The 17,240-nt window shown below is 46.6% G+C and overlaps 1 protein-coding gene across 1 annotated transcript in view; it reads right to left on the bottom strand.

Moving 5' to 3' along the window:
* Positions 1 to 17,240, bottom strand: part of LOC147725517 (uncharacterized) — a 575,714-nt gene that overhangs the window by 27,792 nt on the left and 530,682 nt on the right. The window contains exon 8 of the mRNA XM_086964208.1: positions 14,629 to 14,785. Coding sequence (XP_086820334.1) covers positions 14,629 to 14,785 — 157 coding nt within the window. The remainder of the gene's footprint in view (positions 1 to 14,628; positions 14,786 to 17,240) is intronic.

The following is a 17,240-nucleotide window of genomic DNA, read 5'->3' as shown; positions in this document are numbered from 1 at the left end:
GTACTTAAAGTAATCTAAAAGTAATCTGAAAGTAATAACTGTGTAATTTAAACAGCATTTCAAAGTAATACAAACCTGTAAAAACTGCAAATTCAACACAACCGCATTTCTTTGAACAGTCTTGCATTTGAAAGTGTATCTTACTTACCTGTGCCAAGTCCTGCTTGGTTCTAAAATAAAACCTAAGTGTTTCTTTTTTATATTTGCCTAATTGGTCTGGATTCGGTTTCTGGGTGTGTGTATCAGTCCTTGATTGAGTGACTACAATAAATGCTTAACATGCCCTCTGGATAAGACTAACAGCTCACCCACACTACCACAAAGAGAACTGTTGGTACTTACCTTACTTAGCCTCTGCCATATTGCTGGACTCTGTGCACACTATACCTTACTTTGGTATAGTATGTTATGTTATTTAAGCTTATATAGCAAGGGTGTTCCGGCGCATACAGAGCCAGCTTTCGACATTGGTGGATCAGCGGTGGGATGTAAAGCCTTGCATGTGATTGGTGGACTAACTTAGTCAACCTCTGATCACATGACAAGAATCCAAAAATTGTCTTTAGTACAAATCATTTTATGAATTGACTATTTTTCCAAAACTCTAAATGTCTTGTTAGGGCCTTGTGTTAAGTCCCTGTAGCATTTATTTTTAGAACGTAAAAGTCACTGAAGTTAAGGGGGGAAGTATCTAGAACTGTTAGTGTAGGTCTTCCACAAAGAACCCCACTTTAGAAAAATAATGAGCAATCCAGAGAATATGGCTGAGAAACTTAACCTCACCCCTTACTCCAAACAAGAGGTTAGGGAGTTAAGGCTTCTCTGCAAAGCTAGGCAAATAAGAATTGGGTCTTACCCTACCAGGAGACAACTCCAGGAGTTCCTGGGAGGGCAGGCAAGGGACCGCAGCACAGAAGAAGCAGGTGATGACCTTCAAGAACATGGGGAAAGTAGTGAGAAAGATGAAGTCTTAGACCAACCCCCTCCACTACTTGGGGAGGAAGGGAACTTTGTCTCCTACCCTCCACACCGAAGAGGGACAGGGGCTGGCTCCTACAGAGGAAGGGCCAACACCATACAAGACAGTGAGGACAACCTCACTGAGGAAACTTTCCTTTTAGTAAGGATGACCCAAAGACTAGACCTAGAGACTGGGCTCCTAGCTTTAGAAAAAGAGATAGCAGAGATGGGCCTAGGACCCATCAATTGTGGCAGCAATTAAAAATGTTTAGAGAAAGAAGGATCCTATGATCCTAAGATCCCCAACGGGATTGTCCCTAAATTTGAGGATGGTGATGATATCACCAAGTGGCTCTCAGCCTTTGCGAGGGCTTATGAAGCCAGAAAAGTGAGAAATTCTCACTGGGGGGCACTACTGTGGAAAATGTTCTCTGGTAAGTGCAGAGATGGGACTTCTGACCCTTCCTATGAACACATGAAGGGCACCCTGATTGGGGGATTTGGACTCACTACTGAGGAGTACAGAATTAAATGGGTCAACAATCCCAGAGTTAGTCCTGGGTGGAATTTGTGGACTACTCAGTAAAGACACTAGGTGGCTGGTTGGCTGGAAGTAAAGTGCAAAATGATGATGGTCTTTATAATTTGTTTATTGAAGAACACATTTTAAGTAACTGCATCCACGAAAGGTTGCATCAGCATCTGAAAGATTTAAATCCAATTTCTGCTCAAGAATAGGGATAGGCAGAGGACCACTAAGTCAGGACAAGGGTAACCAAGACAACCTCTGGGGTGACCAAAAGAAAGGGGCCACAAAGCCTCCCCAGGGGAAAGAAGGTGAGAAACCCAAAGATGAAACACAAGAGTCATCTCAAGTCCCCAGAATCGTGGTCATGGGGTGGGCCACGAACTCCTCCCAGCCCACTATTACAAGGGGAAACATTTTGATCGTGCAAAGGCCTAGTGTTTCCACTGTGACAAGACGGGACACCAAACTGGAGATGCTGCCTGTCCCAACAACCCAGCTCCTAGATCCCCACAAGTACCTACTGGTATGGCAAATCTCCAGATGGGATCAATAGTGTGCTCAGAGCAAATCAGAGTTCACGCTGAGGCTGTTTTAGTCTCTGAAGGGGAGGGAGGGTTAGCCACTTTGGTTGTCTGGCCCCCTAAAGTAAAGAAATACCTGCAGTACCCCTTAGTGAATGGGACTAAGATAGAAGCCCTATGGGATACAGGTGCCAGTGTCACCGTGGTGAGAGGTACACCGGTTTCTCCAGAACAATACCTAACTGGAAAAACCTATCCAGTTAACAATGCTGACAGTGTCACCCCTAATCATGCCTTAGCTATGGTGATATTAGGCCGGGGGGTGGTAGGGGTGGTTATTGGCCTGAAACAGGTAGTGGTTTCTCCAAAGCTCACAGCTTGGGAATGATTTGGAGATCGAAGTATGGGCTGAGGTAGAAAGAAACACACATGCAGCCATGCTGCAGACTCATGAGATAGTGTGTGTGAAAGCAAGAGCATAGTTCCTAGCATAGGATGAAAAAGTTGGATTGGAGCCTGAAATTATGGCCCAACCTCCCAAGAGAAAAGGTAGGAAAACTGGTGAAACAGCTTCCATACAGCAAAAAGATCAGGACCCCTCTCCTCAGGAAGAGGACTTGTCAGCCCCAGAGGGTACTGAGCCCATGGAGCTTGAACCTGACAAGGTAGAGCTCTTGGGACCAAGGGAACCCTCTAGGGAATAGCTGTGCTTTGGGCAACAGGTCTGCCCCACTATTGAAGGCCTGAGGCATCAAGCTGCTGGACAGGAGCAGGGAGATGTCAATGGCCCCCACAAAGTCTATTGGGAGGAGGGCCAGAGACCCCAAACCTGGAGCCACGAGGAGTGGCAGTGCCTCAGTTGTACAGGGAGTTCCTACTAACTTTAGCACATGACATCCCGCTAGCTGTGTCACTCGGCCAGACCAAAACAAAGTAAAGATTGGTCACCAACTTTTATTGGCCCCAGATGTCCCAAAAAGTGATGGAGTTTGTAAGCTCCTGTGTCACCCACAAACCAATGAGCATTTTGAAAGATTTAACAAGACAATGAAAGGCATGATAATGAGACTCTCTAAAAAACTCAAAAGGGGATGGGATGTTCTGTTACCCTGCCTGCTTTTTGCCTACAGAGAGGTGCATCAGAAGGGAGTAGGATTTTCAACCATTGACATTAAGGGGACCACTCTCACTTGTGAGGGAAGGATGGGAGAGACCCCATCACGTACCAAAACAAGATGCGGAGGACTATGTACTAGGCCTTCATTTCAGGATGGCAGAGTACATGCAGAAAACAATCCAAACACATTGAGGCCAGCTAGGTGTTCCAGAAGCCCTGGTGTGACCAAAAGGCTGCCCTGCTAGAATTCCAACCAGGGTAACATGTATGGGATTTGGAGCCAATGGCACCAAGGGCCCTCCAGGACAGATGGAGTGCCCTTACCCTATCCTGGAGAAAAAGAGTGAGGTCACCTGCTTGTTAGAACTGTGCACTAGCAGGGCCTCCAAAAGGGTGATACATGTGAACTGCCCCAAACTCTATTGTGCTGATGTAACCATGCTTATGCTACTGATGAGGATCAGAAGACAGAGAGTAAACCTCTCCCTGACCACCTCTCTTACAGCCCCCAAGATAGGTAAGTGGATGGAGTGGCACCCTCTCTGCCCAGCAGCAAGCTGATTGCAGACAGGTTCTGCAACAGTATGCCCAGCTGTTTTCCTTGACCCCTGGTCAGACACCCTGGTGTACCCATGATGTGACACTGGAGACAGCTTGCCTGTCAAAACCAAAATCTATCGCCAGTCTGACCAATACAAGGAAAGCATCAAAGCTGAAGTCAGCAAGATGCTGGAGTTTTGTCAATGAACCTTATGAGAGTCAATGGGCCAGCCTAGTGGTCCTTGTCCCCAAGCCTCATCCACAAGGTGTAAAGAGAGAAATTATGTTTTGAATGGACTACAGAGGCCTCCATTCTGTCGCCAAGACAGATGCACGCCCCATTCCGAGGGCTAATGACTTGATAAATAAGTTGGGGGCTGCCAAATACTTAAGTACCTTTGATTTAACTGCAGGGTACTGGCAGATTGGCATGGCCCCTGGAGAAAAAGAAAATACAGCATTCGCTACACCTTTCAGTTTACTGTGATACCCTTTGGTTTGAAGAATGCCCCTGCCACCTTCCAAAGGTTGGTGAATCAAGTCCTTGCTGGGTTGGAAGGCTTTAGCGCAGCTTATTATGATGATATTGCTGTGTTTAGCTCTTCCTGGCAGGATCACCTGCTTCACCTGGGGAAGGTTTTACAGGCTCTGCTAGATGCAGGCCTAACTATCGAGGCATCCACTTGCCGGGCAAGGAACTGTTGTGTACTTGGGCCACCTTGTAGGAGGAGGCAAAGTCAAACCCATCCAACCCCAAATCCAGACCATTTTGGATTGGGAAACTCTAACAACCCAGACCCAAGGCAGGGAATTCCTTTGCTTGACAGTGTTCTATAGGAGGTTTGTGAAAAGATATGTGTTCATTGTGGCTCCCCTCAATGAACTCATCTCCAACAAGATGCCCAAGAAAGTGAACTGGACAGTTGGCTGCCAAAAGGGTTTTGACACCCTTACTGCGGAAATGTGCTCAGCACCTATTCTCAAGGCTCCAGATTACTCCAAGCAGTTCACAGTGCCGAATGATGCATCTGGTTGGGGATAGGAGTGGTTCTATCCAAGACAAATGATAATGGACACGACCAACCTGTTGCTTTCATAAGCAGAAGGCTCCTCCCCAGAGAGCAGAATTTGCGTGCCATTGAGAGGGGGGCCTTTGCTGTGGTTTGGTCCCTGAAGACGCTGAGACCATACCTTTTTGGTACTCACTTCCTAGTTCTAACTGACCACAGACCGCTCAGATGGCTAATGCAGATGAAAGGAGAAAACCAAAAACTTTTGAGGTGGTCCATATCCCTACAGGAATAGACTTTATAGTGGAACATAGACCTGGGACAGGCCATGTCAATGGAAATGGCCTTTCCAAGACAATGAAGACTCTCTAGGGAAAGGATAGTCTCATCCTCTTTTGTTAGGGGGGGGGGTGTAGGAAAGTTCCCCTTTTTGCACGGGTACCCCCCACTTTTCGCCTAACAACTGACGCAACCTGATTTGATGTGCCCTGGGTTCCTGACAATCAGGGTCCCAGGGCCCATGTTCTTTTCCAAGACTGTACCTTTGTATCCACAATTGACCCATCCCTGGCCACAGGTCAGCCCCTTCTAAAAGATACCCTGGGTACCAAGGAAACTGTGACCAGGGAAGGCCTATAAAGGATGCAACACCTATTGTACCACCCTTAGAGTCCCTGCACTTTAACACATACTGCCACTGCAAGCTGCACGTTTTGGTGCAGAGAAAAGTAGAGGGTCGACATGGCACAAATTCCTGTGTACTAAATAACCAAATGGGATGTGGCTCCGCACTTGTATGTTTACAGCTGTACAGTTCAAAATTTGTAATCTTTTCCAATGGTGTGGTTGGTGCTTTATGTGAATCCCCTACTGAGCATTGGGGGTGTATTACGGATTCTGATGCGTGTTTCTTGGGTCCCAAGATTCACAGTCACATAAGCAGTTCATAATACCTTCGTTTTGGCGAACTTAGAAATATTGAGACGTCGCGGGTTTTACGCGTACACGTTTCGTGCACGAGACATTGTAGGAACAGCACAGATAAAAAAGTCCCCTGAGGAAGAGCAGTTAGTTCGAAATGCATCGGGCATAATGATTGAAAATTATTTTGGAAAGTTATGATGATCAAATAACGACGCATTGATGAAAAATAAATGAAACCATTACATAAAAAATATGTGAACACTTTATTTGAAAGCTGAATGAATGGAGCATCTTCGAGTGCTTATGTGACTGTGAATTTTGGGACCCAAGAAACACGCATCAGAAACACATTCCTGTGTGCCATGCCTGCAATCCACTGCCTGAAGCCTAGGTAAGGTGCCTCTCTAGCAGGGTGTACTAGTCCTAAGGTGAGGGTACAGAGGCATGAGCACTGTACCCCTACAGTGTCTTAGTCCATTCCTAGACATTGTAAGTGTAGTAAGTAAAGCCATAAGGAGTATATAGTCTTGGAGTTAGTTATTATGAACTCCACAGCTCCATAATGGCTTTACTAAAAACTGAGAAGATTGGTAGCAAACTTATCAGCACATTAAACACACTGATGCCAGTGTGGGATTTAATGTAAAATGCACTCAGAGGGCATCTTAGAGATGCCCCCTGAAAAATGAACTAGCCCTGGTGTGGTTCCTGTATGGCTCCTGTCATTTGCCACTGCCAGACAGGCTTCTGGACCCCTGGGTGGAGAGCCTCCGCTTTCTGGGTCCATAAACAAAGCCCATCCTGGGCAAAGGTGTCATGCCTCCTCCCCCAGGATGGGGCAGGTCCACGAAAAGGTAAGCTTTAAAGGCCTGCCATCTCTGGACTCTGTCCCTGCCTTTTGTTGTCACCAGCAACTGGCTCCTACCGGTTCTGACCACCACTTTGGGCAGGAGAATTGTGGTAAATCCAAGTTAGGGAGCAAAGTGTGCCCACCTTTGCCAACTCCACCTCTTAGGTGGGGGAGACTAGGTGAAGCATGCACCTCAGTCCCCCCCCCTTGAAGATGAGGGGACTCAGTTAAATAGGAAGAGGCTCATGCCCCCTACACCTGGAGGGTGGAATAAAAGGGTTATACCCACCCTAAAGAAAATACCCATTGCTACCGACCTGCACACCCCTTTAACGCCCCTAAATTTAATATAAATGGTGACCCTGAACATTGCCTCCTCAGATTCGAGGAAGAAAGAAGGATCCAAGAGCCATGCTGACAAAGAAGAGGACACCAACTGCCTTGGCCCAGCCCTACCGGCCTGTCCCGTCTACGACCTACCTACAGCAAGAACCCCGGTGAGTCCAGCAGCCAGCAATCCCCAGAGCACAGAGGACCTGCCCTGCAACCTTCCCACAGAGTGTTTGCCGTGAGGACCGGATTTGCTCAACTCCAGATTCACCTCCAGAATCCGGATACAGGAGTCCCTGCAATTCTGTATGACTCTGCACCCGACACCCACGGCCTGAGTTTGAGTGGCCCAGCACCCCAAGGCGGTATCCCAAGCAATTTGGACCTGGGATCTGGTGAACCCCAACCTGCCTTAAGAAGACGCCTGCAGCCTCAACCTGAAAGGTCCCCCCACCGTGACCGGAGCTGGTAAGAAAACCAGACACCAGAAGACACCCCTGCAACTGACGCCCCACAGCCTTGGGAGTCCCAACCGACGATGCCCAGCCATCCCCCAAGATCCCAACTTACCTCTCTAGCTGGTGGTTGCCTTCAGGAAGCCTTCATGCTCGAGCCTGCCGCATCTTTTCGAAACCAAAGATCTCAATTGGAGCGGACAGGGTCCCCAACGTCCGACTTGCACCCTGCACCCGGCCGCCCCGGTGCCACTGGTTGTGCATCTCCTGTGCTAGTCATTGGCCCCTGCTGTCCTGACCTTCCCCCCAGGAGCTTTGCTCCCACAATAGAGAGGCCTGCTTGTCAGCAGTCCCTAAATGAAGGCCCACTTAGCCTAATTGGCTAACATTGGGCCCCTGCACTCTGCACCTGGCCGCCCCAGTGCCGCTGGCGGTGCAACTTGAGTGCTCTTCTACACCTTGAGGAACCTTAGTCCTAACACCCAAAACTCACCCATGTGAGCCAAGTACTTACCTTCAAAACTGATTACCATTTTTCTCCCTTAGGAACCAATGTTGTAAGATTTTGGGCCTAAAAATGTTCGAAGTGTGGAACTTAATGTATGGAAAAAAGATTACTCAATTGCAAAGTATAAAAATTCGTACTTTGTACTGCACAAACGTATGGTGTGGTATCTAGGCATACCACCCCAGCCCTCAAAGTAATCAAAAAGTAATCTGAAAGTAATTAATGTGTAATTTAAACTGCATGTCAAAGTAATACAAACCTGTAACAACTGCAAATTCAACCACAACCGCATTTCCTTGAACAGTTTTGTATTTGAAAGTGTATCTTACTTACCTGTGTCACGTCCTGCTTGGTTCTAAAATAAAACCTAAGTATATATTTTTTATACTTACCTAATTGGTCTGGATTCTGTCTCCGAGTGTGTGTATTGAGTGAATACAATAAATGCTTAACTCACCCTCTGGGTAACCCTAAAGTCTTTCCCACACTTTCACAAAGAGAGCTGTTAGTACTTAGCTAATTAAGCCTCTGCTATACCTCTGGGGACAACCTGGACTCTGTGCAAACTATACCTTACTTTGGTATAGTATATGCAAAGCCAGAGTCCTACACTGGGTGTGAGTCAGAGTCTGGCCCCTATCCCATTCAGCCGTATTCTGAAGTCTAGGATGAAACCCAAGTGTTTGGCACTGCCCAAACAAACAAAATGGACAAGCATGCGTTGATGAGGGTGGGACCGGGGTCTCCTGGTCAGCAGATAGACCAGGTGGAAGCAACGTACCCGACTAAGTGCCATCGGCAGCACACATGGATATCTCCTATGAGAACGCAGGGATAAGTTTCTTTCCAGATTTTACATTCCGGGTCCAACGACAACGTAGGAGCTGGAAAGCAGTGAAGCGGGAGCTTTGGAGTGAAGTCAAATATATGATGCTATACCCAGTGAGGCTTTGTATAGTGTAAGACGGGAAATACTGGATCTTCACTATGCTGGAGGAGGCCTGGGAGCGGCTTCGAGGGTTGGAGCGCTGTGGGCCGGTCATCCCTGCGAGACAGGCGACAAGGACATCGGAGAGGTCGGCAAGGAGAGATCACGAAAGGAACGGCTGCTTCAAAGGACAAACAAGTGACTACCGGGGGAAAGTAAGTGCTGCTACAATATACTCATTCTACAGCGTACTAGCATACAGTCCTCAGAGTCTGCCTAGTTGTACTTGGAGTGTCAGGAGCTTGACTGTATCCTTTAAGATCTGGCCTCCATGCAGTGTGGGGGGCTCGGGGATGGGACTGGGCATACCGTAACACTGGCAGGAACAGCAGATCAGCCGATGTGAAGGGGTGAGAAGGGGCAAGTACTAATGGCTTGACATTCTCGATGGCACTGGCTACGCTACTGATGTTACTGTTTCAGAAGTGACAGGCGCTCTGCAGGTTGAGTGGTGGGTAGTTCAAAACATACTGTGCAGGGTAGCGGGGAGAGTATATCGTAAGGATCGATGTGATAGGGTCTGACCCTGTTGGGTGGTTGTTTGTTGTGGTTTGCTTACCTCAGTTACAGTAAACAATGACAAACCAAATCTTGATGTATGGGTGGGAGGGGGGAGGGAAGTGGTCACCCCTACGACAATTGCACAGGACTGCTCCACTCTGGGCTTGATGTAACTTGAATGACAAGGCCTGGTCACTTGACATGGGGGACAGGAACGGACCAAACCCCATAAAGCCCAAGAAGGGCACTCAACTTAGAGTCATATCCTGGCATGTAAACAATTAGTATTACAGTACCTTCGAAGGCACGCCCCTGACATAGTACTCCTTCTATAAACACACCTGAGAGGCAATAGGTATAATGCCCTGGATCGGTATGGATACAAACTACTTGCACACATGCAGGATTCACCGCAAGCTCAATAGGGGTGGAGATACTGATTAAAACCTCTTTCCCTTTAGTAGTAGGTATGGTCTGGCACGATCCCTTGGGTCGATTTATGGCCCTATCTGGCATATGGGAAGGTCAGGTTCACAATATGTGTTCGTTTTACATTCCGCTGAAACTTCACGAAGAGACTCTGCCAACACTGAGTACCCTATTACTGGAACTGCCCTTGGGCATTCTGCTGATGGGTGGGTATATGAACGCTGTCATGGACCCGGAGAGGGACAGGGTAACAAAGTCAGATCAGGGAATGGGGTGAAAGCCACTACAGGCATATGTGGATGCCATAGCACTGATAGATATTTGGTGGGAACACAATCTTAACCCTTTCGATGCTTATGACGAGCTCAGCTCGTCATGATGCACAGTTGAGCTGTGCTGATGACGAGCTGAGCTCGTCATGAATAAAGTAATAAAGCAATTTCCAGCACAGGGGGGGAAAACGCCTAGCAGCCAAGGTGTTAAGGTGCGGCAGATTACATATTACTCAGCGGTACATGGCAGATACTCCTGGATAGACCATATTCCGACAAATATTACGAGCAAGAAATTGTTTTGTAACTTGCCGCACAAGGCATGGGACATTTCTAAAAACTCCCCAACAGAGGAATGGCTACAGGTTCCGGTAAGGGACAACACTATGCCACCTAGGATATATCTTTGGGTTTTTAGGGACAAGCAATTCACAAACCAGATTAGAGAAAGGATGAACCAATACTTTCAAGATAATGTAGGGATGGTAGAGTCGGCCTCTGACCTCTGGAAGACATACAAAAAATGTCATTAGGGGATATGTTCAGGCCCTGGTTGGGGCGAGGAGGGAACAATGATTGAAATGCGAGGCCCTTGAAGAGGAGGTTTACCGACTGAAGGCAGAGGAAATAGATGGTGAGGCACCAGGTCTGACGGAGTCATCAGGTCTGACTCCATCAACAGGAGATGAGGGACCTGGTGGACAACGCTGCCAGGGCGTCGCAGAGGCGACTATATGATGTAGGTGATAAGGCCAGAACAACAAGATTATAGCCTGGCTGGAGAAGAGGGATAGGGAGCGGAACATGGTGTTGGAAATTCATAATTCGGAGGGGTGCATACATAATATTGGAGATGGAATTGCAGCTGAGTTTGCAGACTATTACGAAACATTCTATACATCTAACTTCACTAGGACAAGGGAGGACTGTGATGACCTCCTCAAGGATATCCAGCTTCCCACCTTATTGGATGTTGATAAATGAGTTAGTTCAAGACTTAACACTTGAGGAAATAGAAGGGGCTATCCGAAAACTACACACCAACAAGGCTGCGGGCACTAACTGAATCCAAGCCAAACTATATAAGGTCATGGCGTCACTGTTTCAGGATGTTGCTCATATCATCCAATTTCCCTGTTCAATACAGAGGCCACGGTACTAGCAAAAGGCCTTGGAAACAGACTCCGTGAGGTTATTCCAACTATATCACAACCTAATCAGTCGGGGTTTATGCCACATGGGGTAGTAGGCAGAACTTGCGACACCTTTATGGCCAGGACGGAGGAGGAAGCAGTGTGGCTATCGCTGGATGCCCGAATGGCATTCGATAACATTGAATGGCATTACCTATTCGCTGTGCTGGAGAGGTTTGGTTTTGACCCGCGGTTCTGTGCTTGGGTAAAGCTCCTACACACAAAGCCCCTGGCAAAGGTACGAGTGAATAGTGCAATCTTTCGCCCATTTGCCCTTCATAAGGGTATGAGACTGGGGTGCTCACTATCCCCTATGCTTTTTGCATGTGCTCTTGAACCCTCAGCTGTATGGGTTAGGCGAGACCCGTTAGTGTCAGGTATTGAGGGGAACGGTGGCTGGGAGGAGCACATATCTCTTATATGCCGTTGATGTTCTGCTCTACACCACACATCCACGCTTTACTATCAACAGGCTGCTCAACATTTTCCAGCTCTTTGGCAGTTATTCTGGGTACCAGATTAATTGGGATAAGTCCATCATGTTTAATCATACAGATAGGGTTCCGTCACTGTCAGGCAGGGTCCTGCTACAAACGAAAGACAAATTAAAATACCTGGGTATATATATCTCAAGGTATGAGAGACTTCCTGAATGATAATTTATTACCATAGCTAGAGAGGCTGAGATTAGACATGGCGCATTGGAGGTGACTGCCAATTTCCCTGATGGGGAGAGCTCTCCTCTTCAAAGTGGTGACACTGTCGCACATGTTTTATGTCCTGTAGAACGCCCCCTATAGGATACCAATTGACTTTTTCCACAAAGTAGATAGCGAACTGAGAAAACTCTGGTGGGACAGAAATGTCTTCAGGACAACATTATGCAAACTCCACCAGAGTGTCTCTGAGGGGGGCCTGGCGATCCCGGATATCTGGAAGTACTACTGGGCCACTCAGATGGTTGCGATCAATGACTGGGTGTATACGGACAGGGGAGGCCCAGCCTACAGAGTAGATCATGCCGCGATGGGATGGCGCAGATATCCTGTGGCCCTATACTGAAAGAGTGTGGAGCCGCGATTACCCTCACATACACAAACAGTAATCCACACGTGGGAGGAGGCCACTAAATTCCTTGGATGGCAAATAAGCTGATGGAGAGGACACCACTGTGGAATAGTGATCTACTACAAGAAGTGGGTAACCTGTGAGGATTTAATAGATGGGGGTTTTAAGGCATTAACCATCTCGGGATGTTTGGAGGGGACAGGCTATAATCTCTTTCAGTTACCTACAGATTGAATTCCAGATGCCTGTCCAGAGAAACGTTCCGATATTTGCAGCTGTGGCATGAGCTACGCACCCATATCCTGGAAGGGGAACACCTACCAGAATACGCTCCCCTGGAAGACAGGCTCTTGCTGAAACCAATGGTAGACAAGGCCACATCCCTAATGTACTGAAAAATTATGAATAACTTACCAGACCCACTCACGGCCCTGCGTCGGGCATGGGAAGCCGACATAGGGGTGTTAGAGGATGATGATTGGGAGGAAGTGATGCAAAGCCCTAGGAACGTAGCAATCCGGGCTCACTTTCGCTTGATATAGCTCTATATCCTCCACAGACCATATTCCTCCAGAGCGCTCATGCAAAGGTTAAGACGTTGCACCACAGATCATTGTGCCAGAGGTTTTGAGAAACTGGCTCCTTCTTGCACATCTTATGGGGTCTGTCCAGAAATCCAACAATACTGTGGGGGAGGAGGGGTTGGGTGGGGGGCGATAATGTCAGAGGTGATGGGCCAAACTATACCAATGGAGGCCAGATGGCATCTACTGTGTGTGACGGGGGAGGAGTGCTGCCTGAAGTACCAGAGAACATGGCTAATGGTTGCGACAATGGTGGCAAAAAGGAATATTGCCAGCGAATGGGGAGTGGTCTCTCTCCGAGGGTGGTGGACTGGGAATTCGATCTTGATTATGCTGTGCAACTGAAAAAGTAGTTTATGAGATTCGGGGTTGCCCACGTAAGTGGGAAAAGGTCTGGGGATGATTTGTGGCATACAGGGATTTTTTAAGTGAAAGGGCGGGTGGTGGGACTTTCCTACAAAGTTCTCTTTTTTTCTGTAGGGAAATTAAAATCTGCACGAGGAGCATAACTTGTTTCCGGTACAAGGTGCAACAGATAAACATGAAGAAGTACTGTATATTGTACTATCCGCTACACAGATGATCAACATATCCCTGTTTTTTGTAACTGAGAAAACGGTTGGTGAAAAGAATTTTAGAAAAATAAATAATTTCCTTTAGCAAACAGTGTCACTTTAACTAGAGCTCATGTTTCCAATCTCACAATCTCAATGACGCAGCTCATAAAACACAAACGGCAATGTTTAACATCCAAGTTTGGAAATTACAAGTCCTTGATTTACTGTAGCCATCAATTGTCCCTATAACAGCTGCCAGAGAGAACTAGTGTGTTGTCAATGTTTAGTTAGACATGCTACACCGCAGCATGAGCTGCTGTTCAACATGACTTAAGGTTTTTCAAAAAAGCACTGACGCGTCCAGCGTTGACCGCATCAAAGGGCTTACTACTTAACTTTAAGCCACAGCAGCTTGCGCTGCTCAGTAACATGTTTTTAACTGGTTTCACCTCTGCCCTATGGTATCATAATATATGATGTGCAATAAATAGCATCTAATACTTTTAATCAGGTCCATAATGAGGATATTTCCATTTATTTCTATGATATTTCTATATAATTAAGAAGAGGGCAAGTTCTGTGAGACAGGATACAACATGCTTGGTACGGACGCAAAAGGTAAGTCAGAATATCTGAGGGAGAGCAGACAAGCTGAAGTGATACTATACATTGCTAAAGAGAGGCAGTGGAAAGAGCAAGTTGAATAGAGGCAGGTGCGAATGACATGCTGAGAGGATCGGGACATGCTGAACAGAAGAAAGGGAGTGCTAGCTGGCGAGAAATGAAGTTGGGCTTGCTGGAGACTCGATGTCAGGAAGGAGGACAGGCTTCAGAATAATTGGAGTGGGCATGAAAAAAAGGCAGCCGACAAGGAAGCTTGAAATGCTTGCATCCCGGGGAGATTAGATAAAGGTAAATGCTGTGCAGGAGAAACCTAATACAAGAAGTACCACCAAAGAGGATGACGCCAGTACTTGGGCCATGGGACTCGGGCAAGAGACACAGGAGGAACAACAGGAAATAGTATGCTACAAGCAATAGAAACCGAGGAAAAGTAAGTGGCAAGCACAGGAACAAATAAAAAGTAAGGGCGGGATGTAAGCTCCTTTTAATGTATTAAATACAATAGATTGTTCAAGCGCTGTGAAGGCGAAACTTAAAAATGTAGTTTTTGCCTGATCCTGTCAGCTTGGACATTGTGATTTTCTACACAGTTAACCATACATGAAGCCTGCCAACTTCCAACTCTGCAAGTCATTCATTACCAGTGGTTAATACTACCCATTACTTACACACTGCAAAAATCGTCAATAGTGCTATGGTTAGAGGTGCCACTACACAGATGTCTCCCGCTTTACGAAAAAAGGTTTCCATACAATACTGTGGCTCTGTGCTACCAGCTGGGCAGAATGCATCCGATGGACACTGTATTGGGTTTATATCTGGGCTCTGAATAGAAGAAAACACAAGACATATTGTGACATACTCTCAAAAACATTATTAAATGAAATAAGCACAACATTTGAAAGTAGCTAAGAGACTTTATGTTACAAGAAATATGAAGGATCAAACTCTTTGGTCTTTATCTATATGCAGAAATCAGAAACAGTTTGTTCATGCCACTGCCTCCCTTAGGACATTTTGAAGTATGTTATGGCACCCAACAATGAGGTTATAAAATAGGAGAATATCCAATACGGTGTCAAATTACTAACTGATATTCTCCTACTATGTAGAGCATGACTATCCCCTGCCACAGCAGGTGTTGCATAAGAAATGGATAAATAATTTTGGAGGAGCTACAAGTACAAGAAAACTGGTGAGGGAATTAATAAAGATGGATTTAAATTCTGATCCCTGTATTTATGTATTGCGATTTATATAGTGCACGTATCACCCGAAGGCTTGCCTTGGGAACCCGTCCTGGTATTCCCCTGTGAGATAACCCCAGCAGGGTATCCACAAGGTGAAAGCCAGGCATCCCGCCGCGAGGGGCCGTAGTGGAGATTAAGCAAGCTATTGCCCAGAGTCGCAGAGTGTGAACCCGTGAGTCGAGTAGGCACCGGAACGAGAATTATCGAGTCCGTGGAATTTTTGAGCCCAAGACCCGCCGAGGCGGGGAATTGAACCCTGGTCCAGGGTCCAGGGTCCTGGTCCAGAAGTATTCATCTTAGAAAGTACCCTATTTCATTCTTTCCAGAATGGTTTATGTAAAGAAACTCTCTGGAATATTTAGATTTATATTGATAGGAAGTCACCCTGTCGGAAACAGGGTAGCTTAGCTATTCCTGTGCTTTATATTACAAATGGCACACATATATATTGCATCTATCTCCATGATCCACAGCTTTTGCTATTTCTAACTATCGGTTTTCTTGAAATTGTACAGCTAGACCGGAGATTAGATCCCAGACTTCTGTGTTATATAATATGTAGATTTATAGATGGGGAGCTGTCAATAATGGGGTTGATTTTGACCTTGGCATTCCACGTGACATCAAAAAGACAAATGTGAGCAAAGTTTGAATGATCAATAATGCCATAGGAACCCTCTCCGCGGAGAAGCCCCCCACCCCATTAGGGACAACTAGTCATCTACAATTTTAAATTGTGCAAGACCCACCCCAAATCCCTGTTCCTTTCCTCTGCTCGTGAGTGCATGCCTAGTGAAATCATGGGGCAGCCAAGCACAGCATGATCTCACCTTCAGCAGCATCCCTTTTATGCCCTCCTAACTACCTCCCCTGCCATTGCTAGGAGCATGTTTATCCTATACAATCCAAAAGAAAAATATCATGGTATCCCATCGCATTCTCCCTCCCTCTTTCCGTAGGGGATCTCTCCCTTCTCCCACCCATTCTATAAAGAAATACCTTCGTATTCTGCCACCGCCTCACCCCCATTAGGAGAACTATCCTCTCCCCATCCAATCAAAAAACACATACTCTCCTTGTCCACCCTTAAGAGTACTTATGGAGGTGTGGTTCCTCCTAATGTAAACAGGACACTCCACGCTGTGTAACTAGGTGTTTATTTAAATATTTATTCTCGTCACTGAGAGCGCCGAGCTTGCTGCCACTCAGCCCCGCTCCGGCACCCGATCTGGCGCTCTTCCCGCGCGACCCCAAATGGCCGCCGTTCACGCTACGTGGTGATGTAGCGTAAACACTAGAAAGCCAACACTACAGTACTCACTCCTCCCTGAACATGTGGCCTCCTGCCTCCCTTTTCAATCACCATCTGCACCTTTCCACCTTAACTATAGGCACTCTCTCACCTCCCTAGGTGAGAGGGAGAGCTGGTGCAATGTTGAAAGCAGCTTTGAGGGCACCTTGCAGTGCAGCTTGATGTTTCCGGTCAGTGCATATCTGAGCAGACCTGCAGCAGAGAGGGGTTGCACAAGACAGGACGGAGGCACAATTGCTCCACCAGCTACCCTCCCTTGTGTCTACAGAGACCCCGCAGGTGGTGTATTAGCACCCACCGAAGCACAACTGTGGAGTCCACGGTTTCTGGGACGTCAGACCACTGACAAAATTAAACTCATTGTTTCACTCTCTGAAGATAAAATGTTATACTTTGGATCAGAACTCTAGTCACTTCGCTACACTAGTTAACATTTTAAAGATACATTTTTGCATATGTTGAAGAGATAGAAAGAGTAGGATCTTTAGAAACAGTTTTAACAGTCAATAGTAGTCAAGACTATTATTGAATAGACATTTTCTCAGTACTTGCAATAAAAAATTACTACCCCCCACACAGTGACTACAATAGAATAATTTTCATAGTCATACAAAAATACGTTTGAATTTGAATTTAAAACATTTGTAAAGCGCAGCGTTCACCCTATGGTTTCTTGGCGCTATAGTGGTAGGTCCAGCAACTGAGGACGGAGGGAGCC

Source organism: Lissotriton vulgaris, chromosome 3_2 (assembly GCF_964263255.1).
Source record: "Lissotriton vulgaris chromosome 3_2, aLisVul1.2, whole genome shotgun sequence".
NCBI classification, from domain to species: Eukaryota; Metazoa; Chordata; class Amphibia; order Caudata; family Salamandridae; genus Lissotriton; species Lissotriton vulgaris.
The sequence above is the reverse complement of the archived record's forward strand: the minus strand, read 5'-3'. Positions and strand labels throughout refer to the sequence as shown.